General features: G+C 37.3%; 1 protein-coding gene across 4 annotated transcripts in view; it reads right to left on the reverse strand.

Moving 5' to 3' along the window:
• The window catches only part of BCKDHB (branched chain keto acid dehydrogenase E1 subunit beta), a 129182-nt gene that overhangs the window by 55954 nt on the left and 46179 nt on the right, over positions 1-27049 (reverse strand). The window contains exon 9 of one of the 4 annotated variants that reach the window (XM_056343303.1): positions 15457-16125. The exons of the other annotated variants lie outside the window; for them this stretch is intronic. Within the exon in view, the coding sequence (XP_056199278.1) occupies positions 16078-16125 (48 nt within the window). The 3' untranslated portion in view covers positions 15457-16077. Of the gene's footprint in view, positions 1-15456; positions 16126-27049 lie in introns of those variants that run through there. 4 annotated transcript variants of the gene reach the window in all.

Raw genomic sequence — 27049 nt, forward strand, 5'->3', positions numbered from 1 at the left:
ATGTAATCACAAGCTTTTTATTATCACATTTCTGCTCACCACATGAATATGTTAAGATTATGATCAAATGACCTCTTAACAACACTTTTGCTAAACTAAACAGACTGAGCTCTAAATCTTTCACCATACAGCACACTTCCAATTCCTTCATAATTCTTACAGCCCTACCCTGAATTGTGTCCAGTTTTCAATGTCCTTCTCAAAGTACACCCATCTGGAACCAGCAATCGAGCCTTTTTCAGAACAATGCCAAATACAGAGACAATATAACCCCGGCACTGCAGCTCTTGGATGTACGCTTTTGGCCAAAGCATAACAACATGACTCCAGCTTCAACTGATGACTGTGATTCCCTGTTCTTGGGAAAGAGAGTTTTGTCCTTAAAAGATAATTGCTTCCTGGAATAAAGATGGAAATACAGTGTGCATCTATTATTTCAAGATACAAAATTATATTTGGATATGATGAAAAATATCTTGTGCCTGAACGCAACTCAATTAACCTATATTCTCTTTATCAGTGACTATTTTATTTATTTCTCCAGCTGTTTGTTACCTCTAACTTTTTATCAGTAACAGTTTAAAACGATTTCCATATCTTTGACAGAAATATTAAAACACAGGTTAAAAATTCAACTCTAGGACTTTACTATTTGTGACTTTTTTCCATTCACTAACACTGCCCTTCTATGCCATACGGTTAAAATCAGAGCAGCACTAATGTCTTATTTCTCAAACTATGCTAGTTTGTTTTGTGAGCATCTACTGAAGTGTTCTCAAACAACATTAAACTGTTGAACATGTATTTCCAAGTTATTTTTGCCTAGCTGCTTCATCCTTGTTGATTTGTTCCTAGTTTTATAGATCGTTATCCTTAACTGATTTGGTACACAGCTTTTTATAGGAAAACTGATCTGTAAGGTATCAAGACTTATAATAAATTCCTTGTTGAGAGATACTTTGGTTCAGCAAACATACTGGGTCTCTTTATGCACCCTTCATTTTAATTTTGATATTTTTTTCATCTTACAGATGAAAAAACTATACAGTAATAACAGCAGCCAATAGCAAGAGATGTAGGGTTTTTAAACAAAATTTTAAAATATATGTTACTATGTAAAAAATGTTTAGTCCATATAGAAGAAAGCCATAATCCATGATGAAGATATAAGAAACATTTTCCTACATTGGTAGTGTTCTAGAATGGCTAACTTCTTAAATTTTTGTATCTTCATATGGAAATTTAATCTTATTTCTTGGAAGTACAATAGTTCATCAGTTAAAAGTGAAATTTTCAGAAGTAACTGCTCTAGAGTCTATAGGGCACAGTGGACATTGTCAATGATTATTTGACGATACCAATGCTCTTCTACAAAAACATTAATTTCATAAGCCCATTGAAGGAGATAATCTGATTTATCCTGCAGCGGTGTACAGTTAGCACAAAGCAGCAGACACCGCTCCAGAGAGATTCAGAGGCAGATCAGAATTTGCTCACAGAAAGCTTCAGCAGCGCTCCCTCCCTCTGGAAGGCAGCTGGCACAGGTCATGGCACACCGCTATCACCTCTGCTATATCCAGTCACTACAGAAAAAACTCCAGGACTTTCAACTACTAAATTAAGCCTACAATAAAACCAGAAACCAATATTGACTATACTTTTCCACCTCAGTGTTGTTGTCAGGACTGTTTTACATCAGTGTCATCCACAAGGACTACAATTGATACTGCGTCAGAGCAAAAGGCTAGCTAGATGATCACCCTGATAATGAAATGTAAAAAAAAAAAAAAAAAAACACCAACACAAAACCCTAATGCCTTTGCAAGACTAATGCTTTCAGACTGCAGCCTGAAGGTTTTCTGAACTGCAGCCCAGCATTTTTGCAGTGAAGCAGCTGAGTGAATTATTTTCAACCTCCCTGTCCACACTCTTTATCCAAGAGTTTCTATAATCACTTTTCTGTTCAACTCTCAATTTGTCATGTTGGCCACTCTCTCCCCTCCTAAAGGCACCGATGACAAAAAAACCAACACAAGTTTGGCACTTCCAAGGACCTTGAAATCTAAGTGCTGACTCTACCAGTAACACACTATGCCCTTACTTCAGAGAAAGCAGATAAACTAAAATGACTTTGATGGTAAACTGCATTTTACACTGTTCATCTCCACACATAGCAACACCACCACTTCCAGTGTAACCAGCTGCTTCACTAACACAGCAACTGCCTTTAAAAAGAAATGCTCAGTCAGAATTTTATTATAAATGGCTGTTCTTGTGTCACAGTGGCAAGTTGCCTATTTTCATTAAGAAGAAAATGCTGTTCTCAAAATAAACAGGTTTTCCATCTCTTACAGAAAAGGAATTGTTTTGATGTTCACTTTCACATTTAAATTTCTGCATACTTTTGATTGTGGTCTTCAGTGACTATAAGAATTTGCTGCATAACCGAGAAGCTAGCTTTCCAAAATAATTTTACAGAAGCTGGCAAAAGTACTAAAATCCTATTGATATTATATCCCATGCACTACATTTATCCCATTTATACATGCACTAAGCATGTCTAAAATTATAAAATTGTATAAAACCGAACATAATAGATACGTGCCTTTACTGAAAGCCAACCAGAATACAGAAGCTACAGAAGCTTTGCAAGCTTAAAGAACCACAAACTTGGTAGTTTCAATAAATAACTTGAAAAGCATTTTTTCTTTTTCATTTTTAGACCAGCTTTAAAGAATCTGTTTGGAAATCGTAAAACTTACGGGAAACTACTTTCCCCAACCCATTAGTTCTACCCTACTTTTAATGTTTCAGTAACAAATGAAATTGCATAGCAGCATTCTTGGTACTGAACGGGGATAGAAATAAGATCCCAGATTTCTATTCAGCATCTCCCACCGGGAAATATATAACATTATCTACTAGATGAATCACCGAGGATTATGTTTACTTAGCACCTACAGATCCATAGGTTGACACATCCCAGATAAGAATTGTTTGTGCATGTGCCACACTGACAATCTTAGCAAATGCAGTTATTATGTCTCCAGTTTCCAGACATCCCAGAGCCTTATTGGAGTGGTGGGATCTCTAGAAAAGCAAATAGGTCCTCAAGCACCTTTTTTTATTAGGGTGCCAAAAGAAGTAATACAAGGGATGAGGAATAGGATGTGTCCTAATAGCCTGGACATGAGAAAGCCCTGTAACTTCCTAATGAGCATGATCTAGTTTGCCAATTCTGCCAATTGCCCTGAAGAACTACCTTCTCCTAGAAACAGTAAAAACTAGGAATAGTATGCACTCTTTAAAGCTCCAACTGAAGAAAAAATATTAAATAATTAATGTGAATTAAAATAAAATAACATTATTTGGTGTGGATTTCAACAGTACTAAATTCCCAGAGAAGGAAAATGAGAGCGCGCCTTCAAATCTACTATATCATGATATCTACACTACATTCCCAAAAGTCGACTGAAACTCATTTATCAGTAAAATGAAGATGCAAAGACAAATGACACGAAAAAACATTATTTCAGCACACACAGGTCAATAGCCCAAAGCATGAGTAAGATTGCTCAACTACTGGTAATGAGACAGTCAGCTTTACGCTCATTCTGTTAAGATTCACAAGGTAACCGTAAGTATAACAAACATCATAGTATTGCAACAACATCGCAGAGAAACCTAGCTAAACGCTGGCAAAAATGTATGTAGATCAAACTGCTTGGAAAGGAAAATAGATCATTCTTACTCCATCGCTTAGGAAGGTCATTGGATAAAAATCTTTAACAAAAACTTTTAAAACAACAAAATGAAAAAAGCACAGGCAGTTCTGTAATGAATGAGTATGCTGATTAACAGCAAGGAGCAAACAAGAAATCTAATTGCGTCTTAACTTGACACTAATAACTAGTAGAGCTGTCAATCATTTTAACCAATCCATATCAGCAGAGCACAAATCTTTGTCTTCCTGCTAATAGTTAACCAAAAAGGGAGGATTTTAATCCATTACTGCCTGCCTGTTCAGCTGATGCAGCCAAGGTTTGCGCTTTGTGACCTACAAGCCTGGAATTCACTGGCTGCAGATGGGACAGCCGAGGCTGCTGCCACAAGCTGTGGCCCAGGCTGAGCTCAGACCTGCTGCCAGCTGTGGAAGCACAGAATGAGTTTCCCCAAAGCAGAAAGATCTGCAATAAACAAGTTACAGGGCAAGGCTGGCAAGGTCCGTTAGGGCTCCTTGACTGCAAAGAGCACAAAGATGGAGAGGCACTGATTCTGGTTTCTAACAGAGAAGCAAAGCATGGTCCGCAGAAGGAGACAACACTAACAGGGAAGAGGGACAAGGGCAAGAACAGAACAGCCTTCCGCCAGTGTTCAACACAGCATGCAGCCTTAGCTCCTTAGGGTAATAAGCGTGGGGGTCCTGCTGTGCAGCCCTCTGACACTGTGTCTATACCTTTACCTGCCTTCTCTGGAGCAAAAGGCACAACCAAAATCCCCTAAAACTAAAACCCAGAAGTTTTTAGTATAACCTTTTTTCCCATTAATTTCAAATCAAAGTAAAATGCCAGCTATTAGAACAAATAAACAAAAATATAAAAGTATAATGCATTACAACTCCAAGTATCATAGCAATGAAGTGCATATACATCCATAAGTCAACTGGCCCAAAACCAGTAAACACTTCTTTTCCCTTTAAGCATTTTTAAGCCCATACATGTGCACTACCTGTTGCTGGAGTTAGTGCACACTGTTCCTGTTGTCAGAAAAGTTGTGAATAACATCAGTTCAAAGTTTTCCAGCTACATCTGTGCTGATGGTCAAGAAATGAACCTGTATGTTCTGTTGAGGAATTTTATGTTTATACTAGATGAGCTGGAGTGAGAAAACAAGTTAACAGCCTTGCAGTAATTTTCAAAACCTGTTCTCAGACAATTCTGAGAACTCTAACCATGCAGGAAAAGGAAAATTACCATAATAGGTAGAATACTGATTATTATTTTTAATAATCTTACAGTGTATAATTCTTACAGTGAATAATGAACAGGGAGTGTATTAGGTGTCCCTGTTGATAAATTACTAAGGAGCCAACCAAGCTTTCAAAAAAGCTACTCAAAGACTTCTCTTGCACTTTTTCAGTTTTAGTATGCATATCTAACTACCTGCATGCAGATGTATGTCTATACATTTATTTCCTTTGTTACTGGCTGAAACACAAATATTACATTGATCTCTCAGAAGATAAAGACCAAAATACGTAAAACTCTGAAGACTGAGACAAATAGCTCAAATTCAAATAGCTCAGATTTGTCAAAGCAACAAAAATATTTTGCTCAGAAGTCATCAACTTGTTATGTATACTATGTGTCAGAACATCCAAGCTGTCTCAAAATAAACTACGTCCAACAACTAATTCCCATTTCTCTTACCAGCTTCACTTAAATAATTTACTACTGTGCTCCTCTTTAAACCTACATAGCCTCTTATGGCAGAATAAAAACAGTTCCCAGGAAGAAGTGTGGTCCTTATACCTCAAATAGCACTGCATTAAGCAGTTGTGGCTCTACTGTCTCTAATCAAGTGCGGTCCCTTCAACAGGTTTTCATTGCAATTTCCTCCTATATGGAAGTAAATTTTCCAAGCAATGGATCTGACTAAGCATCTCCTTTTAATAAGAAGGGGTTTTATAATAAGAATTTTAATAGGAAGGATTCTAAATAAAATCAGCAATGGTGTAACAGTCTGCCTGCCCCATTTATTTATATATCCATTTCGTCCTTTAGACTGTGCCCATCCACCTAAGGGCAAGGGCTCTAGCGCTCAACCATCCTGACGGCTCTCGCTCCACCTTTTCTTTTATCGAGGGTCCAAGACTTGAATAATGAGTAGAAGGGGACACCTTCTGCCTTCGATTGCCAGGCCATGCCCCTGCTCACACAGCCCAGGATGCTGTTGGCCGTCATTGCTGCCAGGGCCACTGCAGGCTTAGGTCACTTCACAAAGGCTCCCAAGGAGCTTTGTCCGCTGAGTTGCTCCCCAGACAGGTACTCCCAGCCTGTATCACTGCAGGAAGCTCTTCCTTCCCAGGTGAAAGACCTACTATTATGAAATTCAGCAAGGGTCAGAAGTCAATGTCAAACCATTCCTTGCCAGCCCATTCCTCCAGCTGGTCTACGTTCCTCCAGACAGCAGCTTCGCCCTCAACCATACCGTTTGCTTCCCCACTCCAAAGTTTGGTCTCGTCTGTTAAGCTTGATGAGGGTGAACTCCACCACCCCTTCCATGTCATTGATAATGATGTTTAAACAAGACAGGTCCTAGTACAGACACCTGTGGTACTTGCTTGCCACTGGCCTCCAGGTAGAATATCATATTCTACCCATTAACCATGGCCCTCCAGACCCAGCCACGCAAACAGCATTTTACTGCTCCAGCTGTCCATCTGTTCAGATCGTAACTTGGATACAGGAATATTCGGAGAAATAGTATCGAAAGCTTTGCTGAAGTCAAGGTAAGTGTCATCCATTGTCCACAGATCCAGACATTTTTATCATCGAAGGCAATCACGTTGGTTGAGCAGGAGTTAGCCTTCGCAAGGCCATGCTTACTTTCCTTCATCTTCTCCTTAATATGTCCAGAAATTATGGGAAACTTTCAGTCTGGGTGAAGAACACTAGTTTTAGTGATTAAAACCAGCATCAAAGCATTTACTGATAATTCTTTTATGACATACGTCTTCCTAAATTTGGTCATGAAAAGGCAACTGAGCACTCATTGAAGCAAGAGACACGCATCTGTAAGCGGTTTGCTGCCGGTGAGATGGCCCACAGTAGGGGGCACCCCGGCAATCCCAATACACATTTGCAAAACTGTATTCTATATTATTACTTCAAAACTGCAACGGTGTTTTTCTTTTTCACACAACTCTTCTGTCACATCCAGATGACGGGGCAGAGTGCACCCTCAGCAGTGTTGCAGATGACATAAAACTGGGAGGAGTGGCCAATAGGTCAGAGTTGTGCTGCCATTTAGAGGTACCTGGACAGGCTAGAGAAGTGGGCTGGCAGGAACCTCATGAAATTCAAAAAGGGAAGTGCAAAGTCCTGCACCTAGGGAGGAACAACCCCATGCACCATTATATGCTGGGAGCTGCACAGCTGGAAAATGGCTTGGCAGGAAAGGGACATGGGCGTTCTGGTGGACACCAGGTTGACCATGAGCCAGAAATGTGCCCCTGCAGCAGAGGTGGCTAATGGTATCCTGGGTTGCATTAGCCAGTCAAGGAAGGTGATCCTTCCCCTCTACTCAGCATTGGTGAGGACACGCCAGGCGTGCTGTGTCCTGTTCTGGGCTCTGCAGTACAAGAGACATGGACATACTGGAGAAAGTGCAACAAAGGGCCACAAAGATGAATGAGAGACTGGGACTACAGGATCTCATCAATGTTTATGCATACCTGAAGGGAGGGTGCCAACAATACAGAACCAGGCTGGTTTTCAGTGGTACCTAGGGACAAGACTGCATAGCTGCTTTATGCTATTATGCTGACATTGCATTATGTGCTGGTTAAATCTCACCGCTTTGAAATCCACATCAGGGTGGATCTTTTCCCCAGTTTAAAGTGTATGCATGGCAAGAACAGTTCATAAAGAACTAATGTGACCACAGATGGGATGAACATATGAAACATCTGGCAGAGAAATGTTAACGCAACCATAAAACTTACTGCCTTAACACACCAGGATTTTATTATTCCAATATGTATCGTTTTACACTACAAATGCCAAAAATAATTCTGAAAGACTAACACAGCTCCTTCCTGCATAGCACCAAAAACAATGCTGTAGTGTGAAGACAGTGGTGCAGAGATAATAAGAAATGAAAACAAGCACAGAGTAATGCAAAGAAGCCCAGAAAATTTTAAAAATTCCTATCAAAACTAAAACATTTGGCTACAGGACTAAGTGGAACATCCTAAGAAGCAATGAAGGCCATAACTGCTTTATTATCTACTCTGTACATCCTACACAACATTGTCAGGATATGCCCGAGATGTTCAATGGGAAGATTTATAAGCTTCCTGCAAAGCCAGGAACAGATTCCCAATGTGTTAGGCACCATAAAAATACAGGAGAAGCAGAGAATTCTTCTCCAAAACAACTTTCATTTTAAATAGCTGAGGTTGTGAAAAGAGAAGAGAGATACGACACGCAGTGGGGTACATCTCAATGAAGTCTGGGCTGCTTGATGTAATTTTTAATAGAAGACTGTCTTCTGATGCCTTGCAGTAAACTTTTTTAAAATAACACTGCTATAAATCTTCTTGTAACACTTCCATAACACCTTTTTATGTACCCTACAAGAGTTAGTTACTAAGAAAACAGCAGCTGCTATTAATTGTAATAGGATGTGAAGGCAATGGGGAAAAGTTAGGTTTTGTGCAGATGGATAATCCTGCTTAACCTAAAACTATTTAGGAACATATTAACCAACTTCAGTAAGAGACAGGCAAAGAAAAATTACTTCTGGAATTCCATAGCGTGACTTCTTGATATCCTTAAGGCATATTGCTACATATACACTGGAATCAATTGTTTAGGAAAGAAAACGGATTCAGAAGTCAAAAGGAAATTTGAAAATAAAAGCCACGAGGCTCATTCTTATCACTTCATATATAGTATATTGATTTTACTGCATTCTTGTTCTTTACCTCTTCACATCTCATTTGTTTTCTGAAACTGGAAGCTTTCCTTAACAGTGACAATATTTTTAATACACATTTGGTGCAAGGAGTCCCTGTTTACTTCTGAGGACCCCACATACAACCTGGTAAAAAAAAAAAAAGCTTATTTTGACCAAATGCCTTTAAATCTCCCAGTCATCTTCTAGTAACAACTATGAAAAGATTCCTTAGTCTTTTTAAGTATAAAGGCAACTGAACTAGTGAAAAATATTCGTGAATCCACTGGACTATTAACTCATAATTCCTCAGTATTTTGAGCTATATTTTCCTACTTAACCATAATTAAATACATCTAATAAAAAAAAAATCTTTCTTTCTGAATGTGTAGTGTAAAACATAAAACTTAACAGCAAATGTTAAAACAAGAATGTCAGTGGCAGCCTCCAAACTTCACCAGGCTTGCCAGTAGTTAATAATGCACTACGGAAAAATTTGTCCTTCCTTCCCCCACTAGACTGCTCTTTAATTTGCTGTTTATAGAAGCAAAATTCAGAAGTCTCGGCAAATACAGATGGACAATGCTGCACCAAAGCCATCCTTTTCACTAAAGAGGTCCTTTTCATCCCCAAAAATCTTCATGGGCACATTATATGACCCTCTTCAAGCCTGTGTGGCATTACCACATTCAGTAAACGTTCCATGGAAAGAAGTCCTTTTCTGAGACTTAATATTCCCTTATCATTTTAATTACACTGTTAAACATACAAAACAGAGTTAACTTGCTTCCTCAGTTTTTCTATATTCATGCTCACAACTAACACTTCTTTTAGGTCTCAGAATTCGTAACTCTAATAGCAAATTAATATTTAAATCCCAGATTAGTTCACCCTCCTTTTGCCTTTCAGGAAGTATGGGCATATTGTTTATTAATAATTGCAGATTTTGAAAATTGCAGCCGTCCAACAAACTCCTGGAATAATCAGGCTGTAATACTACATATCCTTTTCACTATAATACTTTTTTTATTTTTAAAATCCAAAACTAAGTTTGAGTGTTTGTTGAGGCTCTAAGCCACTTTTAACGGAAGACTGCCACCTTCTACACCCAAATAGGCAGAGAAAATACCCACACTGCCTAAGATGCAAGTCCCAAACTCTTAGAGGCATCTACCTCAGGACAACCAAGACACCTAAACTCCTGAGACATTAAGAGGATGTTGCTAGCTTTATTTATCCCCTTCCTCATAACCCCCACCTTTCCCTTTCCAGCATCCTAGCTATTCCAGTTGCTCAAACTCTCAGAGTCATATGGAAAACTCAGACAGTGAAGCAGAGTCATAAAACACAATGAGGATGAACAATGGCTCAGATTCCTACAGGCAATTTATTCTTTTATTCTTTATAAAAGATGGGATCTTGGCCAGTTCTGGAATAGCTCCCATAGACAATATATTTATTTGTAAGATTCCTAAGTCTTCTGTTAGCCCAAACATACTACACTTTCTGTGCAGAACACGAGACAAACAAACTCCCAGGTATTTTGAAGGGTGCAAGAGTAGGCCAGCTAATTCAGTGTCATACCCACATCCCAACACACACATGAAAACACCGTCTGGAACAAGTCTTAGCAGTATTCATCCACAAGCAAAACACTGTGCTGCCAGATACGACCCACGTAACAGTCCTTAGAATGATTTTATTGAAGCTAACTATAGGTTTGGAAAACTCAAGTAAACAATTATTCTTAAAAGAAAAAAAAATAAGAAGAGCATCAGGTCACCAAGAAAATAAGTAAACAGTCTGAAATGTTATTGCTGAACCTATGATAATAATTTCATTCTCATCCATAAAATTGCTCGGTAGTTTCTAACCTGATTCAAATAATCATGTAGGACACACAATGGAGCGTCACAGCAAAAGTCTTGCTTTCATCAACTCATGACACAACAATAAAAGATGCACAGAAACTATAAATGTAAAGACAGTGGTTCAGATAATTACATTAAAACTGTAATGAAAAACCTAACAAAATATATAGCCAATCACACAGGCTATCAGTCAATAAGAACATGCAGCATTTGACTGAAAGCCAGCAGGTAGACCAACAGGAGACTGATGCAAGATAGCCTGCAATTGTCATTTACTACCTAGCTACCTTTTCTATTTTCCAAACGGAAAACTTTAAACGAAACTGATGTTTCTTGAAGATGTACATGAAAAGAAAGACTGAGAGAAGAAGGATATAAGAAAAAGGATATAAGAATATAAAACAGATAGAAGAAAAACATGAATTCTGGAAAATAAGTAGAGCAGAAATGTAGATGAAGAAAAGAACAAGAAAAAAAAGGCCAAGGCAAGACAGATGCCAAGTTGCAGAAAGGACTTGGATGCAAAGATACAGAGAAAGGAACTGAGAAGTGCTGGCAGTATCAGTTGTGGCATACCACGTGTCTTTTTTTCACCCTGGTTCACATTGCAGTTCTAGCATGACCAGGACTGCAATGAGACTGTTAGGGCATGAAAACCCACAGTTAGCCTGATGTATGCAGTTTGCTCTTTATCCCCATACAGTGGCTCCAAAGATTCCCTTCCATCTGTTTCTGCTTCGTTGTAAGACTCAAGCCTGATGGTCTTCCAAACCACAAATGTAACTTTTTACCTTTCTCTTTCAGGAGAAAAAAAAAAAAATTACACCCACAATGCTCAAAGAATCCCTTCTAAGACATAAAGTATCTTCAGGCTGCTACATCAAACCGATCTGACAAAGCACCTCACCAACCTTTCAACAGCAAAAGATTGTGCCAAGTATCTTCCAAACCTATGTTTTAAAAGTTACTATATCCCTTGTTTATGTTCTTCTGAATCATTTTTCTGTATTACTTCCCATTAAAATTAATTTTTCTAAAGCAACAACTAATTCCTGTTTTCATTCTTTCAGTGCTATATTTTGTCCTATTTATTTTTTGTTCCTTCTTCATCAAAACCATCTAAGCAATCCTCAGCTCATTTCTTTAATCTCCATTCTTTTCTACCAGTTACACACGCTCCATATCTGACTGATGTCAACTTATGCAGGAATTAATAGTAATTTTTGAGGTATATACTAATTTTCAGCCTGTTAGCAAAGGAAAGGTGGGTTGTGCAACCTGATCTTATTTTTCTGTCCATTTGTCAGTCTCCTGATAGCCATTTTCGAGCCAAATGAAAGTCTTACAGATGTTAAGATCCTGCAAACTTAAAAAAAGGAAAATGTCCATCTCTCCAGATGAGGCAGATTAGTACTCCTACTAACTTAGTAACCCAATAAAAAACAAGCTGTACTTAACACTATCTTTCCCACAGCTCTTTCAGCAGCCAGTAAACACCAATAAACTGTTTTTATTGCTACTTTTTGTCTAGCCAGCCATTAAAGGAGGAGTTCAGCATCCTAATGTAAGTAAACTGAGACTACGGAATGGTGAATGGTAAGAAATATGGAACATAAATCCATAGAAAAGCAGGCTTCGTTACTCATGCAATAATTTTTTTTTTCTTTATCATACTGTTGTTATGCAAACTAAAAAAGTACATTCATTTCTATGCCTTCATAGCATTGCACGGGAGGAGAAAAGATAAAAGTCAAATCCAAAATCCATGGAACCTGTATCTGAGAGTTCTCTGGGTTTTTTTCAGACTTCCATTTCATGGAACTTTTCTACTATGTTGTTGGGATTTTAAAATCATTAACACAGTTATCATTCAGAAATTTGCCTGTAACATTTTAATTTCCATTAAAATAACAAAAAACATGAAACAATATGTTATTTTCTATTTAAGCAACTACTCTGTTGCTTCTACTCCCATAGCTTTAGCTTGGTATTTTTGATGAGTCTCAGTCATTCCAGTAATTTGGATCTGCCTTCTTTTTCCCCAGAAGACTGACTACAGTTGCAATGCTTGGGATTATTGTAAAACATTACTTCTCAAAATCAACTAATAAAGATCACATCACACAGCTTCAGACTTTTTGTTACATACAATTGGTTGAGAAAATAGGAAAAGTAAAAACTGCAAATTTATATAGACTGAGTCATCATGTAAACAGAGGTTGAGATTCAGCAATCTTTCTTTTATAAACTCAAGTTTTATAATCTGTTTTCTGGCAAATGTCACTATTGAGATCTTCCAGCACGTTCCATCAACATCTGTCTTGCATACCCAAGCTAAAACCAATAAAAAGATTAATTACACCAAAATAAGAACCTCTCCCGATGCTCAAACACATTAAAAAGGTTAATCATGTGCCTTTTAGTCCTATTTACTCAACGAAGTACATTCTTCATTTCCATTAAGTTTAATCATCTTTCTGCACAAGTCACATGCTACTTAGAGCTACAGTAAGCCAATGACATTTGATGGGTTAGCACAGGACAATAAAGCAGTAACATGCAGTAAAGTGACCTAGAAACTGTCACAAAATATATGCATTTTCATTGACGTCAAAGGAAGCCTCTTCAGTGACAATCACCAAATATGTCAAGTAATGTCTGAATTATCAGACTTCATAATGGAGCTACATTTAATTGCTACATTGAATCTTTTAGCCCAAGAATAACTACTTTGATCACTACAGTGATTTTAGAATGTACACAAAAGAAAATCTATTAACCAATAAATATATTATACTTTTAAATAGCCTCTCCTGATGAGCAAAAAAATTTGTGAAAGTAACCTGGGAAAAACAGCGTGTTTTCATTAATTGATACAAATTTTTCCATTTTACTGATCACCATAGCATCAAAATGAGTCAGCAGCACAAACAAATTATCAGCATTGTTTATATATATCCATATGTATTTAGTGTATACTCCTCAAAGAACCAATTTTTTTTGTTTGTTTTATTCAACATGATACAGAGACATTAGCATTTTTCACTTAGATCAACAGCTTAAAAGACATGTTGAAATGTTTACATGTTTATCAACTAAAAGAGTCATCTTTGTACATGACAGAGTAAATCAAAGCCTGCAAATCATTCACTTGAGAGTTCTGAATATTGCTGAATAACGAAGTATTTGTTCCCTCTTTTCTTCTTATCATGTATTAACATATCTGAGACACAGTGTTTAGAGCAAACACTTTGAAATGCAATCCTAGACTGTGTCCCACAAAATTTTTTCTCCCAAATAATTTAGGCAGTTTTTATGTTCAGCAGCTGGCATGATGCACAAAAACAACATGAAGCTGGCCTAAGAACCATACAAGGTGCAAATGAGCCCTTCTTGTCTGAAGCTTTTGATTTCCTAATGTAATACTATTGAGTAACACTCACTCCAAGTCAGAAATTAATTCTGCATCGCTGTAATCATTGAAATGCCTGTAGAGATCTCCTCATTTACATTCTTTATATATGCAAGGACCAAAGAGAGAAACATTAAATACAGATCCCTAGAAATACCAAGGAGCTTTGTACATCTTAGAGCGTGGCAATGAAAGAAGCATAACCAAACTTGTCAGCTGAGCAAAACTATACTGACCAGAACATCAATTCATTCTTGGAGAGCAATAATTAGCAGAGCTGTAGATGTTTTATGGATCTTTTATAAAACTTGGTTTGATGGAGGAAAGGCCAGAGGGAAGACCAATTACCCAGCACTGTAGGTGGTAAACAAGATGTGGTTGTTTTCTAGTTCTCTCCGTTTCCTTACTCCAAGCAACATTTGCATTTCCTTACAGAAAACCACTGTACACTCCTTTTCACAGAAGCTCATCAACTTACTGCTCAGTAATAAAAATCTGTGTTCTCTGATATTCTTTGGACTCTTGTTTTTGCCGAATGCTTTTCATGAGCAGGTTTATCACAGTTTCTAGATTTCTCAGGTAAATTTTTCTAGAGTAGAATGTAATCATGTTAGAGAGACTGTTGCTTAGCCTCTGTTGTCACTTAATTTTCCTCAAAGGAGAATTGCTAAAGCAGATATTAAACAGCTAGCATGCAGAATTCAGAAAACTGGAAAAAGGGACTAAGTGGTTGGATTGTAGTGCCTTGAAGAAAATTAGACAAATATCTAAATCTTTAAAAGCTACTGGAAGCCCAAAACTATGAACATAGCTACATTAGACAACACAGGAAAAAGGAGATATTAATACATAATTTATAAATGTTAAGACCACAGCACAAAAATTAACTAACTTGCCAAATATCTTAAGTGGTACGTGGCAGAAAGGACTTGTAAAGTACTTGACAAACACTAATCACAATCTCTTCCTCTATACTCCTGCACTTTTAATGTTGTTATATAATTGAGAGGCTTAGTGCTTTTATAATTTTAGATTGTTCAAAGTCTTTTATTTAAATATCAGCATTTCTGTATTACCACTAAACACTTTATTTCTTTAGAAGTTTGTCAACATATACAAGATTCACAATATTTTAAGAACACGTATGGTGAAAGTTTAAAACCATCACAACAGCAATTTCCTCAGTACTTTCCTGAATCATCAGCCTGCTCAATCACGTTGGTTCTGACATTAATTTAGGTGATAATGAAATAAAGATGAATAGAATAAAAAGTACAGGAGGGCGGGCGAGTCTTGACTTCTACTTTACAGTGACCTTTATTTTGATTTTTTCCCAATACTGAAAAAATGGGGGTTTACTGTACTGTATTACAGATCAGAAAAGTACTTAACACTATGATGCTTTAAGTAAACAAAGTTACAATCTTATTAAATATTTGACAACTAGTGAAGTCACAGAAAAAAATATAGCTGAATTTATTTTCTGTAATAAGCAAATTCAAATGAAATACTAAATCATTTCCTAAATAAGAAAGGTTCCATATATTAGTGTTTTAATTACGCCAAGTAATTGTCCCAAGAAAATCTCTACATTTTGCACCATTTCATTAGTTTCATTACATTTCATTAGTGCAAGCAAATGTAATTAGGTAAAAACAAACAACATTTTTAAGGTTTAACTTCAAATCAGCTACACCAATTCATGATGATGCTTTTTAAAATCTAAATGCATACATACCCAGTAGCATCTGCAGTAACTACTATATATATTTTTTGATTGTCCAGTAGAAGGGATAATTTACATATGAGTAGGTAGACAGATAACTCTGATTTATTTTTTTTTTACGAGAAAATAAAACCGTAAAACTATATTAACAAACTGCTGACAGTATTTTTAAGATGTAAAAATCACATTTCCTTCTAGTCAATCCATTATTTGAAACATAACTAAGCAAAAAAAAAAAAGACAGCATAAAGATTTCTCTAACGTCAACAAAACACTGTAGCTGGTGATTAGAAATTAATTGTTTCCACAGCTTTTAAGTACATTTGTTGCCATCATATTGCAAATATTCAACACTAACAAATGGAAAACTAGAAGTCACATTGCCGTGCTTAGTAATCCAGATTTCTTTTTTTCTTCTCAAATCTAACTCTGTTTTCCTGTAAGGAGAAGACAGAAGAGAACACCACCTTCTAAATTTATTAAAGAATTTGAAATTTCTAAGGGAAATTTTCAAAATTTTGAAAAAATTTATAATTCAACTTTTGCTTTTAGTACTAAAATAATGAACCAGTTTACTGGCAAATAATAAAAAAAATGCCACTTACTCTTTAAATTCAAAACACACTCCCCTTCTGCAGTAAAGCCATTTAAGCTCTTTTTCCTTAAGAAACGTGTAATCTTCCAATAACAGCACTATTGTGAACTTCAAAGTCTAGGTAACATGTCAGTAAATACACCACAAATGCCAGAGATGATAATATAGTATAGATTAGTACTTAGTGGTAATGTCTGACCACATGCCAAAGGAGTGGGTTTACAGTTCTCATTTGCAGACCAGGGGACTTAATAAAACTGGCAATATGGGGTTTTTTTCGCTGGATGGAGAAATCATAATGCATCTTACAGCATGACCATTACATTGTAACTAAGTGGTTAGAAATTACCACTTACTGTTTTTCTCATCTGGAAAGTTTGATTAACATTCTCTATAAAGAACTGCAAGTCTTAAGCTACAAGACAAACCAAAGTACAACTCCAGTTCACAGCACACTGCACTGCTGATCTAAGTAATGTGACTACAGTTTAAACAGAATATTGCTCAAGTGGATAAATATCTCACATACAGTTCAAACGGAAGAAAGAATGAATTGCAAGATCTTAAAATGATATCACTGTAAGCATTTACAATGCTGGCAGCCTCCTCTACTCATGAAATTTAGGGAATTGTTTATCTGGCCCTCACACCACCTGATTCTAAGACATGATAAAGATTATTCTATTGTTTAACATTGTTATTTTTCATTGCTTCAGATTAAGACTTTACTAATTCAATTTCTAGCTGCTTTTCTTTTAATATGTTATCCTTCATAGTCTATCTTCAAACAGAAAACAGCCTGAACTAATTCCTCGTAATGACTTCTTTATTTAAATTATATAAATTATATAAATAAAAACCTTACCTATTTTTAAATTAAGTGAACTTGCAAAACAACAATATAACACCAGCATGTCTAGTTCACAAGCTACAATGTCGATTAATGGCAAAAGCATTTGCAGGGTAATCATACAGGTGAAAAAGTAGGGCAGGTAGAACAGCATGAACAACAGAATACAGGAAAAAAATTGTACTAACATTTACCAAAAGCAAAGTGCACCTGATTTCCCTGCATGCTTAGCACTGTTGTGAGATTCATTAAGCAATAATTAAAACCACACCACTTCCAGAATTATACAGATGGGTAGCTCTTAGTCAAGTCATGGGCAGAAAGGACATGAATCAAGAATATGATTACATTCCAGCACTGACAATTGAATCTCGTGCTTTTTCTCAGATGACACTGGTCCATCCTGCTTATGCTACCACTATGGCCCAACTTCTTCCATTCTTCTCAAAGTAATGATGACATATACCATAGCTTAGAATACTTCCCTTCATTTTGCTCCTTGTCCAGCATTTATGGCTTGAAGTACAGTCCAGTTAAAGTACAAGGGCTAGAAATTAATAGAACACTTCCCTGAAAAGAGATACCTGAAAGATGAGAGCAACAAGAGCAGTAGCAAATGCTGCAACAGTGATTCCTCCTGCTCTTTGTGTTTGGAAAAGACAAAGACAACCACTACAATCAAAGACTATTATTCTTTTTCTTCCTTTTTTCCTCCATGCCTCGCAGAGAATCAAGTTGAACAGCAAAGCTTTCCTCTTTTTTCAGCACAGAAAACAGAATACACTCAGGTGCCAATAATGAACTGGTACAAAAGATCTCCAGGGATAAAGGGCTGATATTAAAGGTACATTAGCTAAGCACCTTCCTAAAGATGGTGCCACATCATCACTAAGCTGCTCTAACCATTTTCTTCAATTTAAAGCAACTGCAACTTGAAATTTATCCCAGAATATTTTAAAACATTACACAGAAAAAAGATACTGGTTACTTAAAAAAATATTTACAAGTACTTTTTAATAGAAGAATGAGATACTATGTTATGACTTCTCCCATATTAAGTTACAATTAACAATAAAGTAAATTATGCAAAATTCTGTTTCCAACAACATCACAGAAACTCATGGCCCCTTTCAGGTAAGATTCCTCTAACTTGCCCAGAAAACTTAGTTAATCATAAAATTTACAAAGGAATATGAAGAACAATCCTAAGACATTCCACATAGTCATTGCAGAGAACTATTAAAAATACTGAGTTTAAGCTGCATGTAAGAAACATAACAGGTGAGTACAGGCGTTATACAGCAATGACACCTATCAAAGCTACACTGTCACCTAGGTAAAGTTGAGGTGGGGTTAACAAAAGTCACTAGGTAAAACATTCAAAGCAAAAAGAGGAGTAAGGTGACTGATATGCTGTTAAATGCGCTGCTATACATGAAAACTAAATCTAAATATAAGCCTATATTTGCTATGAAATGTTATACAATTCGTCTACAGACAGATGTCTGTATAAAATGGAGTAGTATTGTAACCTTCAACTATAATTCCATCACACAAGGAAGTGTAGCACAAGACTATAACACACATCCCTCTCTGGTTTGGAACTATTTTTTTTTCCATATACCTAAATTCCTTCCACAAGGCTTTTTCCTCCAGGTGTTAGATAACATCAGCTTCCTTTCATCTCCATCCTTAATTTCACATTTTACACAGCTTTGCTTCAATGCACTCCCAACACCTTGCTTTAGCTTCACTTTTTTCAGCATAGGTAAAAAGCCCTAAATAAATGCAGAGGGCTATACAGGTATTGTACTACAATTGCAGGTTCCAGCAATGCCAGTCGCAGTCATTATACCCAACCAAAAAAATAGTATGACTCAGAGGCTTCCAGACTGTGAAGCTAACAATTCTCCACCTAATAAATCAAACTGGTACAAGTGGTGTCCATAATCAATGGGCAGCTACCAACGTAGCTAAGCAAACCAATTCAATCTTGCTGTTCTATCACAACATATGGGCAAGGTAACAAACACCTCAGCCAGCAGATTACATCATGCTTTGAGATACAGATGAATAATTTTAGCAGACGTAAACCTCCACAAAGAACAAACAAAAAAACCAGCTTTAGGTTGACACCCAATATGGGAAAGCTTGAGCAATTAAAGTCTGGCAATTTATATGGAACTAAATTTTTATAGGTCTTTTAGACAGTGTTAAATACAGGGCTACTACATTTCCTTTTAATTAAAAAAAATATCTATACACAACTGAACTGGGAGCAAGTTTCAAGCAGAACAGACAGACTAAGAACAAAAGGTAAGATTTGCCCCTTGAAATTCTCTCCTTATTATCTGCAGAAGAGTATTTTGCACAAGAGGCAGCTTCTTGGTTCCGTACAGTTAGTACTATATATAAAAGATGACATTAAATCAGAGACAAGGTGGAAAAAATTGCTAAATACTTTGCTGGAATGTAGTACCATAGAAAAATGTATAATTATTTTTGTAAAAAAAAATTTATTATTTATGTTTAAATAAGTCTTCAGGAAGTTCTTAAATGTCAGTTTTAAGATTCTCAAAAACACACATCAAATGAAACAACTTCTGAATTCTAGTACTAGCAGTTTTAAATATCAAAAGTTTATTTTCCAAACATTAAGAGATAAGGGGGAAAAAAAAGTAGCCTGATTTGTTTGGGGGGGGGGGGGGCAGGGTGTGGGGGGGGGGGGTGTGGAGCGGCACAAATTTACAGACCTGTTTTTTCCATTTTGACCACTATATAGTCACGCCATAATTTGATGCTTCTCATTTTAGGACATTTTTCATTACATTGTAGGACAGTAAATTTTTTTGGTTTCCTGTAAATACATGCAAAATTAAAATGTCCACCAAGCCCATGCAAATTCTGTCCTATTCTATCATATGGTTAAGTGGAATATTATCATAAATTTCAGGACAGTGCAAGTTGCATACAAAGAACAAATTGCAAAGTATTCAGATTGGTTCCATCTATCTGATAAAAACAATATTAACTTACTAACATAAATAAAGAAAATCAAACATTTCACCATGGTAAAGGTCTTAATGTGTGTCAGAGCCTTCAAAAGGTGCGTAACAAGAAAATATAACAGGATAACACACAAGAAAATAACTTTCTTCTATCATAATGAGTCAATTAGATAACCAAATATTCAGAATTTCATGAATTAATTCAGCTCACCAGATTTGCAGGGGGAAACAGTTAAACAGACTAAAAAAATTCAAGACTTGGGAGATTTCAGGAGTAATCCATAGTAGCTTAACAGAAAAAGTCACTGTAGAATATATTGAGTTTATTTAAAAGAAACCGTTGATTGTGGTGAGCATTGTTGTGTGGCAGACCAAAAATGAAAGCAGTCCATAAGTACAGGCTTTTTAGCACAAAACAAAGATAGGAGGAAACGTAAATTGTTTGTCCCTTCCCAAATTAGTAGTATTGGGAAAGGTAACAGCATAATGAAAAGCAAGTCCAATCAATAGATCTATCAGGTCAGCAGTCAGCCTGTCATCCTACTAGGTACAGCTCTAAGATCTTTGCTAAATATCTCAATGAGTAAATATCTTAATGAAAAACAAAGATCTTTTCATGCAAAAAGAAAAAAATCAAAAAACATTTACATTTGGAAATGTCCTTAACCTACGTAATCTATGCAGTGTATGTTTGTATTACAAGCATTTCAGCTTGCCTTCACAGGAAGCTCACTGAAAAGAAAAACCACAATAAGCCAAATACAATCTATTATGCTACTAATAAGTGCATATTGTGCAATAGTTCAGTAAAAAGCAGAATAAATCTTAGCATCACAAATTTCAAGATTATCTTAAAAATTACAAAATTATTTCAGAAATACTTAAAAATACATTATCTCAGGATAAAGGTTAACAATGCTCAAATAATAAGAATCTACAGCATCTGAATCCTAAAAAAAATAGTTTTAAAAAAAGTAGCCGGTTCAACTAAGTGATAACAGCAGGATAAACAGCTACAGACATTTAAAGAAAGGCAATACTGTAGAGAAGTAATAATTATCTCTATGGAAGAATGATTTCTACATGATTACCATGATGGAACTTCATCCCAACTTCCATTAGAAGTCAATCAACACCACTTGCAATGGAAAAAAAAAAAAAACAACACATAATGGAGCTAAAAAATAGCTTCTAACTATAGACTTCACACCACTATTTATTTATCTAAGTGCCTTTAAATTTGAAGCTTGTAATAAAGACTGTGGGCAGAAGGGAAAAGGTTTTATGAGGAATTCATAGACCACATCAGCACTATTCTCAGCCTTAACAGAAACTACACAGAAAGGCCTTTTCTCAATTTAATTGAAGTTTACAATAATTGAACTCAGTTACCACTTTTCAATACATACGTGAAAACTAGACACAGGAATTTAAAGATTGAGAACTACTCTTATATTGGGAGGAAGAAAGGAGAAAACAGAACTATTTTACAGAAACACTTCGGCACTGAGGTACTTCACTGAAACAAGATGGATAGGATGAAACAACAAGGATTCCATTCAAAGCTTTCCTGAAATATAGCTAACCGGAAAAAGCAAAAAAATGGTTTCTAAAATGGTTATATATTCTCATAACCTTAAAATGACTGCCTGCAAGCATGGGTCCAGTGTTGTGCTTCTGGAATCCAAGCTACAGCCCATGGAATGCTCTAGCAACCTGAAACTACAAGACCAAAAGACATAAGTTTCTTACGGAAACAATGACAAAGTTAACTGTCATCATGCAAGCAGTACAACTTAAATCACATTTTATAGGTACAAGATCCATTCAGTAAGATATCCAAGGAGCAACATGTGAAATGGCAAAAGATCAAGATCTGATAGCCAAGAAACATAAATCTGATCCCAAGATCCCTGTGCTACAATTTTACTGTCCAATGCCTGGTGAGTGCAGTTAATCCATAAAAAACCCACACCAGGCTCGCTGATCTTGATTAGATGAAGTAAACTTAAAGGAACGGGAACAAGCAGCTGGTAGCCCCTGCTAGTACACGTGGCCTATTATGTACAGAAAATCAAGGATCTACTGCTGACAGTTACTCAATCACTTTGATGACAAGGGCTGACAAAAATGCCACCAGCACATTAAGGAGAAAGCTCTAATAGACACTGTAGAAATGGCTCCCATCAAACAGCTCTCACTGACAGCTCTCACAGTCCTGTAATACCTTTATCAATGACCTGGACAAGGGGATCGAGTGCACCCTCAGCGACTTTGCAGATGACAACAGGTTGGTGGGGAGTGTTGATCTGCTTGAGGGCAGGAAGGCTCTGCAGGGGGGTCTGGACAGGCTGGATCAATGGGCCAAGGCCAGTTGCATGAGGTTCAGCAAGGCTCAGGGCCGGGTCCTGCACCTGGGTCACCACAACCCCACACAGCGCTACAGGCTTGGGGAAGGGCGGCTGGAAAGCTGCCTGGTGGGAAAGGACCTGGGGGTGCTGGTCAACAGCCGGCTGAACATGAGCCAGCAGTGTGCCCAGGTGGCCAGGAGGGCAACAGCATCCTGGCTTGTATCAGCAACAGTGTGGCCAGCAGGACCAGGGCAGTGACTGTCCCCCTGTACTGGGCACTGGTGGGGCCCCACCTCGAACCCTGGGTTCAGGTTTGGGCCCCTCACTGCCAGACAGACACTGAGGTGCTGGAGCGTGTCCAGAGACGGGCAACGGAGCTGGGGAAGGGTCTGGAGCACAAGTTCTATGGGGAGCAGCTGAGGGAACTGAGAGAAACAGGGGCTCGGGAGGACCTTATCACTCTGCAACTACCTGAAAGCAGGTTGTACCAAGGTGTGTGTGAGTGTCTTCGCCTAAGTAAAAATAGACAGGACAAGAGGAAATGGCCTCAAGTTGCACCAGGGGAGGTTTAGGTTGGATATTAGGAAAAATTTCTTCACTGGTGGTCAAGCAGTGGAACAGGCTGCCCAGGGAGGTGGCAGAATCACCATCCCTGGAGGTATTTAAAAAGCACATAGATGCTATGCTTAGGGACATGGTTTAGTGGTGGACTAGGCAGTCCTGGGTTAACAGTTGGACTTTATGATCTCCAAGGTCTTTTCCAACCTAAGTGATTCTCTACGATTCTGAACAGCCTCAGTGGAAAACAGGCACACAGTTTGCCTTAATCTACTCCCCCGTGCTGTACTGCATACTGGTTCCCACTGTTGCTTCTTTCCTTTTGCTCAGATTTGCTCTTTCCAATGACAGGACAGATGTTTTTTCAGCCTGCCGAGCATTTATGCTGACCTCCATGGGGAGATCTGCAGAATCTTTCCTATAAAAGAGCAAGGCAACACCAAGTACCCAGAACATACATCCCTTCACTGGTCTGTAGTACACTGTCCCAAAGAAGCAACTTCAGAATTACCATCATTGATAATGTCAATACTCAAACTATGCTTCTGCAAAGATACTACTATGTTTTTTCAAAATTCAATTATCCAGGCTCATATTAACCCCAAAACCCTTAATGCTGTAGTTCAGTTTACAGTGATTATATTAATAAGTCATGAAGGAATAATTCTCCACATTTATTTACACTACAGCAGCAACACTTCAAAGACACTTAGGGTGACTAATTAGGTAATAAATGAAAATCATCACTATGCATGGCAAATACTTGCCTTCTAAACAATACAAAAGCACAAAAACATGCACTTGCAAATTTTCACTTGCAAAAGTGACAATGGCAGATTAATACTAATCAATTTGAAGTTTAAATAACATGCTCAGCTCAATTCAGGGTGAATAAAATACAGTAATTCGCACAATTGCTTAAGAGTACTTAATCCTGTGCTAGATTTCCTACTTCCAGTAACACATGCATTTCAATATAAAAAAATTCTACAGCCACAGAATTTTACCCTGAATATGACCAGCAAAGTACTGGGAAGTGTGCCATTTGCTTTTTAATCAATACCATCCCACCCAACAGTTCATACACAGAAAAATCCACACAGCCTAACTTCTCCAAAGCTTCCAAGCATGTCTGTTAGGTATAATGAAGGGGAAAAAAAGTTTTATCTGAAAACTTAATATCTAAAAGGGAGAAAAATTATCTTTATAACAGTTTTAGGTCATAAAGTGACAAATTTTATAGACATTTCATACATACATATATATATATATATATCTCATGTTTCAGGTTCTTGAGCAGCACCCTTCATGATAGCTTAGCCTTCCAATTATAACACAGCTGATCAAATAGTAGGAAAGTGTTACCTGCCTGGATAGAAACTGACATCTTTCCCGTTGCTGCACTAATGAAGATGTCTGCATCCACATGCAGCAGCTGGGGAGTCAGCAGAGGCAAGGCAGCAGTTTCATTATTAGCAGTGTACATTGAGAAGCGCATTAGTTTCATGTGTTCATGTCTACAGTTGAAGGTATAAAGGGGAGAAATAACTCCTGATCCCAGCTCCCTCATACATGAGTAACACACAGATGCAGGATGCTGATGTTGGAATAAGCACAGGGAATGCATTCTTTCACTCAAAAAAAAAAAAAATCCACTGTGAACAGCTAACTCCTCTCTCTTTGAATCATAACCACTGTATCACTCATATTCCAGCCCTAGGGAATAAAGCAAGAGCTTTAGTCAAAAATCAGTGAAGATTGTCAAAGTAAACAAGTGTCTTATCACATTTTTCACTGGCCCATGAAATGACACAGTGCTTTGAGAATGTACATATAAGCAAGAGGCTCAGTAATCTAGAGACAGCCTTCACTGTCACATTTCTTAAGGAAGCTAAGGCAGCACATACTCTTTAACAAGCTTCTGTCACTTTTCTAACACATAACACCACAACTTTTTATGCTGATCTATTCAGCTACATATGGGAGTTAATACTGGGTTTCACTTTCAATCATCTAGAGGTAAAGCACAAAGAACTGCATTTTGTCTCATTCAGGAGCACTATACCAGAGCTCTATGCACACACAACCTGTACAATCCGTTCCACTTTTTCTGTGAAAGTCTTAAGAAAGATTATAGACCAGTGTATGTTTTCATGTATGTAATTTTTTTTCTGCGCTCAAAAGTAAACTGCTGATAGACTTGCCTTGCAAAAGGCTTGCTTCCACCTCCGTAAGGAAAATCTCCAACTTCTATCATGAAAAAGGAATTATAAATAAAACCATTTTTCTTCCTTTTAGGACAACTGTATGATACTACTGAGATCTTGCATTTCTTTCATGTGGCTGAAGTGGCTATGGTGACTGAGCAAGAATATCCTAAAAAAAGTTTAAAAAACTCGCTGAAGTCAACAACCTGTAATAACTACATGTAACCACCCAGGTACTTCACAGGACATCACATCACACTGCAGTGTTATGTAGAGTGCAAAAAACCAGATCACAAAGACAGGAAGGTTAGGACACATGTTGCATCAAGTCTGCAGTGGACCCAGACTTCTCAACTAAGGCACGATGCAAGGCTTGCTTACTAACCTAAACACACAGTTCATACATACAGTCCTTTAGGATTCACTGCCCAAGCAACCACCACAAATTATATCCTTCAAAGACTGAAGTGTGCTTTGAGCACACTGATAATCTGCTAACACTGAACTGACAGCAACGTATCACAGCCCTGGGGACAAAAGCTTGAGCTACTCAGCTCTTCCATTAGATATGGTGGTAAGAACGCACGGTCAAGAGGAACAAGACCTGGATTCAATGCCTTGTCAGCACATGGGTTCTCCAGTCCAATCTTCCATCTCCCTGGGGTGTGACCTTGTTATCAAATTACAGGATAAAGTGGAGACCAGCCTGCTCATATTCTATTGCTGTTGTCACCCTAAATAGCACAGAATAAGCACCAGAAAACTTCCTGTTGTATGAGAGAAAACAAAAGGGAATGTGATTGCTCCTGTAAGGAGGGCACTCTCCAAAAGGAAAAGATCCTGCCCATTCCTACCTTTCTCTTCAGAATACCGTGTTTTATTAAAAGGCTTTACAGCACAAAAGGCATCAAAATCGGGCAGATTCAACTAGTGACACTTTCAGCATGATCTGAATCTTATGAGAACCGTTGAAGTTTCAGTGATCGTGACATACAAGCCCACTAGCTCAAACCCACGCATATAACCACAAAATAATATAGTAAAAACAGTCCTTGGCATCATAAAAAGAAAACAAGTAGTCAAGTTTTTTAAAAAAGTTTCTCTGGTACGAACACTTCACAAAATTGAGAAAAATAATCATTTCAGAAGTTAGTTTTCTAAGCACATAAAGCTTTTAAAGCTCAGAAGAGACGTAACATCGAACTTCCACAGCATTGAGCCTATCAAACAACACAGGCACAGCAGTCACAACTTCAGCAGTCTGAAATATGTTCAAAGTGACAAATTCCGATTGAATATAGACAACTAAGGAATATACTGCATTTTATGTAGTTCAACTTTTTTACCTGCCCAGATTCTTGTGAAAAGCAACAAAGTATAAAATGCAGGTCTAAAATTTTTCCTGTGTGCCTTTTTAAGCTGTCAGCCTGTAAAATCAATTATTTCTCTGAGAAGGAATGCCTTTAAAAAAAGAGATTGCTAAATAATCTTGAAACAGGCTAGATCAATTTTCAGGGGCAAGGGATTGTTTGTATCTATAGCCTTTAAGTAAGGAAGGATGTCATTCCCAAGAAGTTTTCCCAAATTAAATAGTAATGAAGCCTTATGTAAAAAAAATATATATATGTATATTTATAGAAATATACACCCACACAGATTTTTTGCTTTTATTCTAGAAAAGGGGTGTCTTTTTTTTTTTTAAACAGGCCAACTACTTATGTCCTTTCTGTCAGCAGTGGGTGTCATCTCTCAACCACACAATGAGGGTGCAACTTATCTCTCCTGACTTTAC

This window comes from Falco biarmicus, chromosome 6 (genome assembly GCF_023638135.1).
Source record: "Falco biarmicus isolate bFalBia1 chromosome 6, bFalBia1.pri, whole genome shotgun sequence".
Lineage (NCBI taxonomy): Eukaryota > Metazoa > Chordata > Aves > Falconiformes > Falconidae > Falco > Falco biarmicus.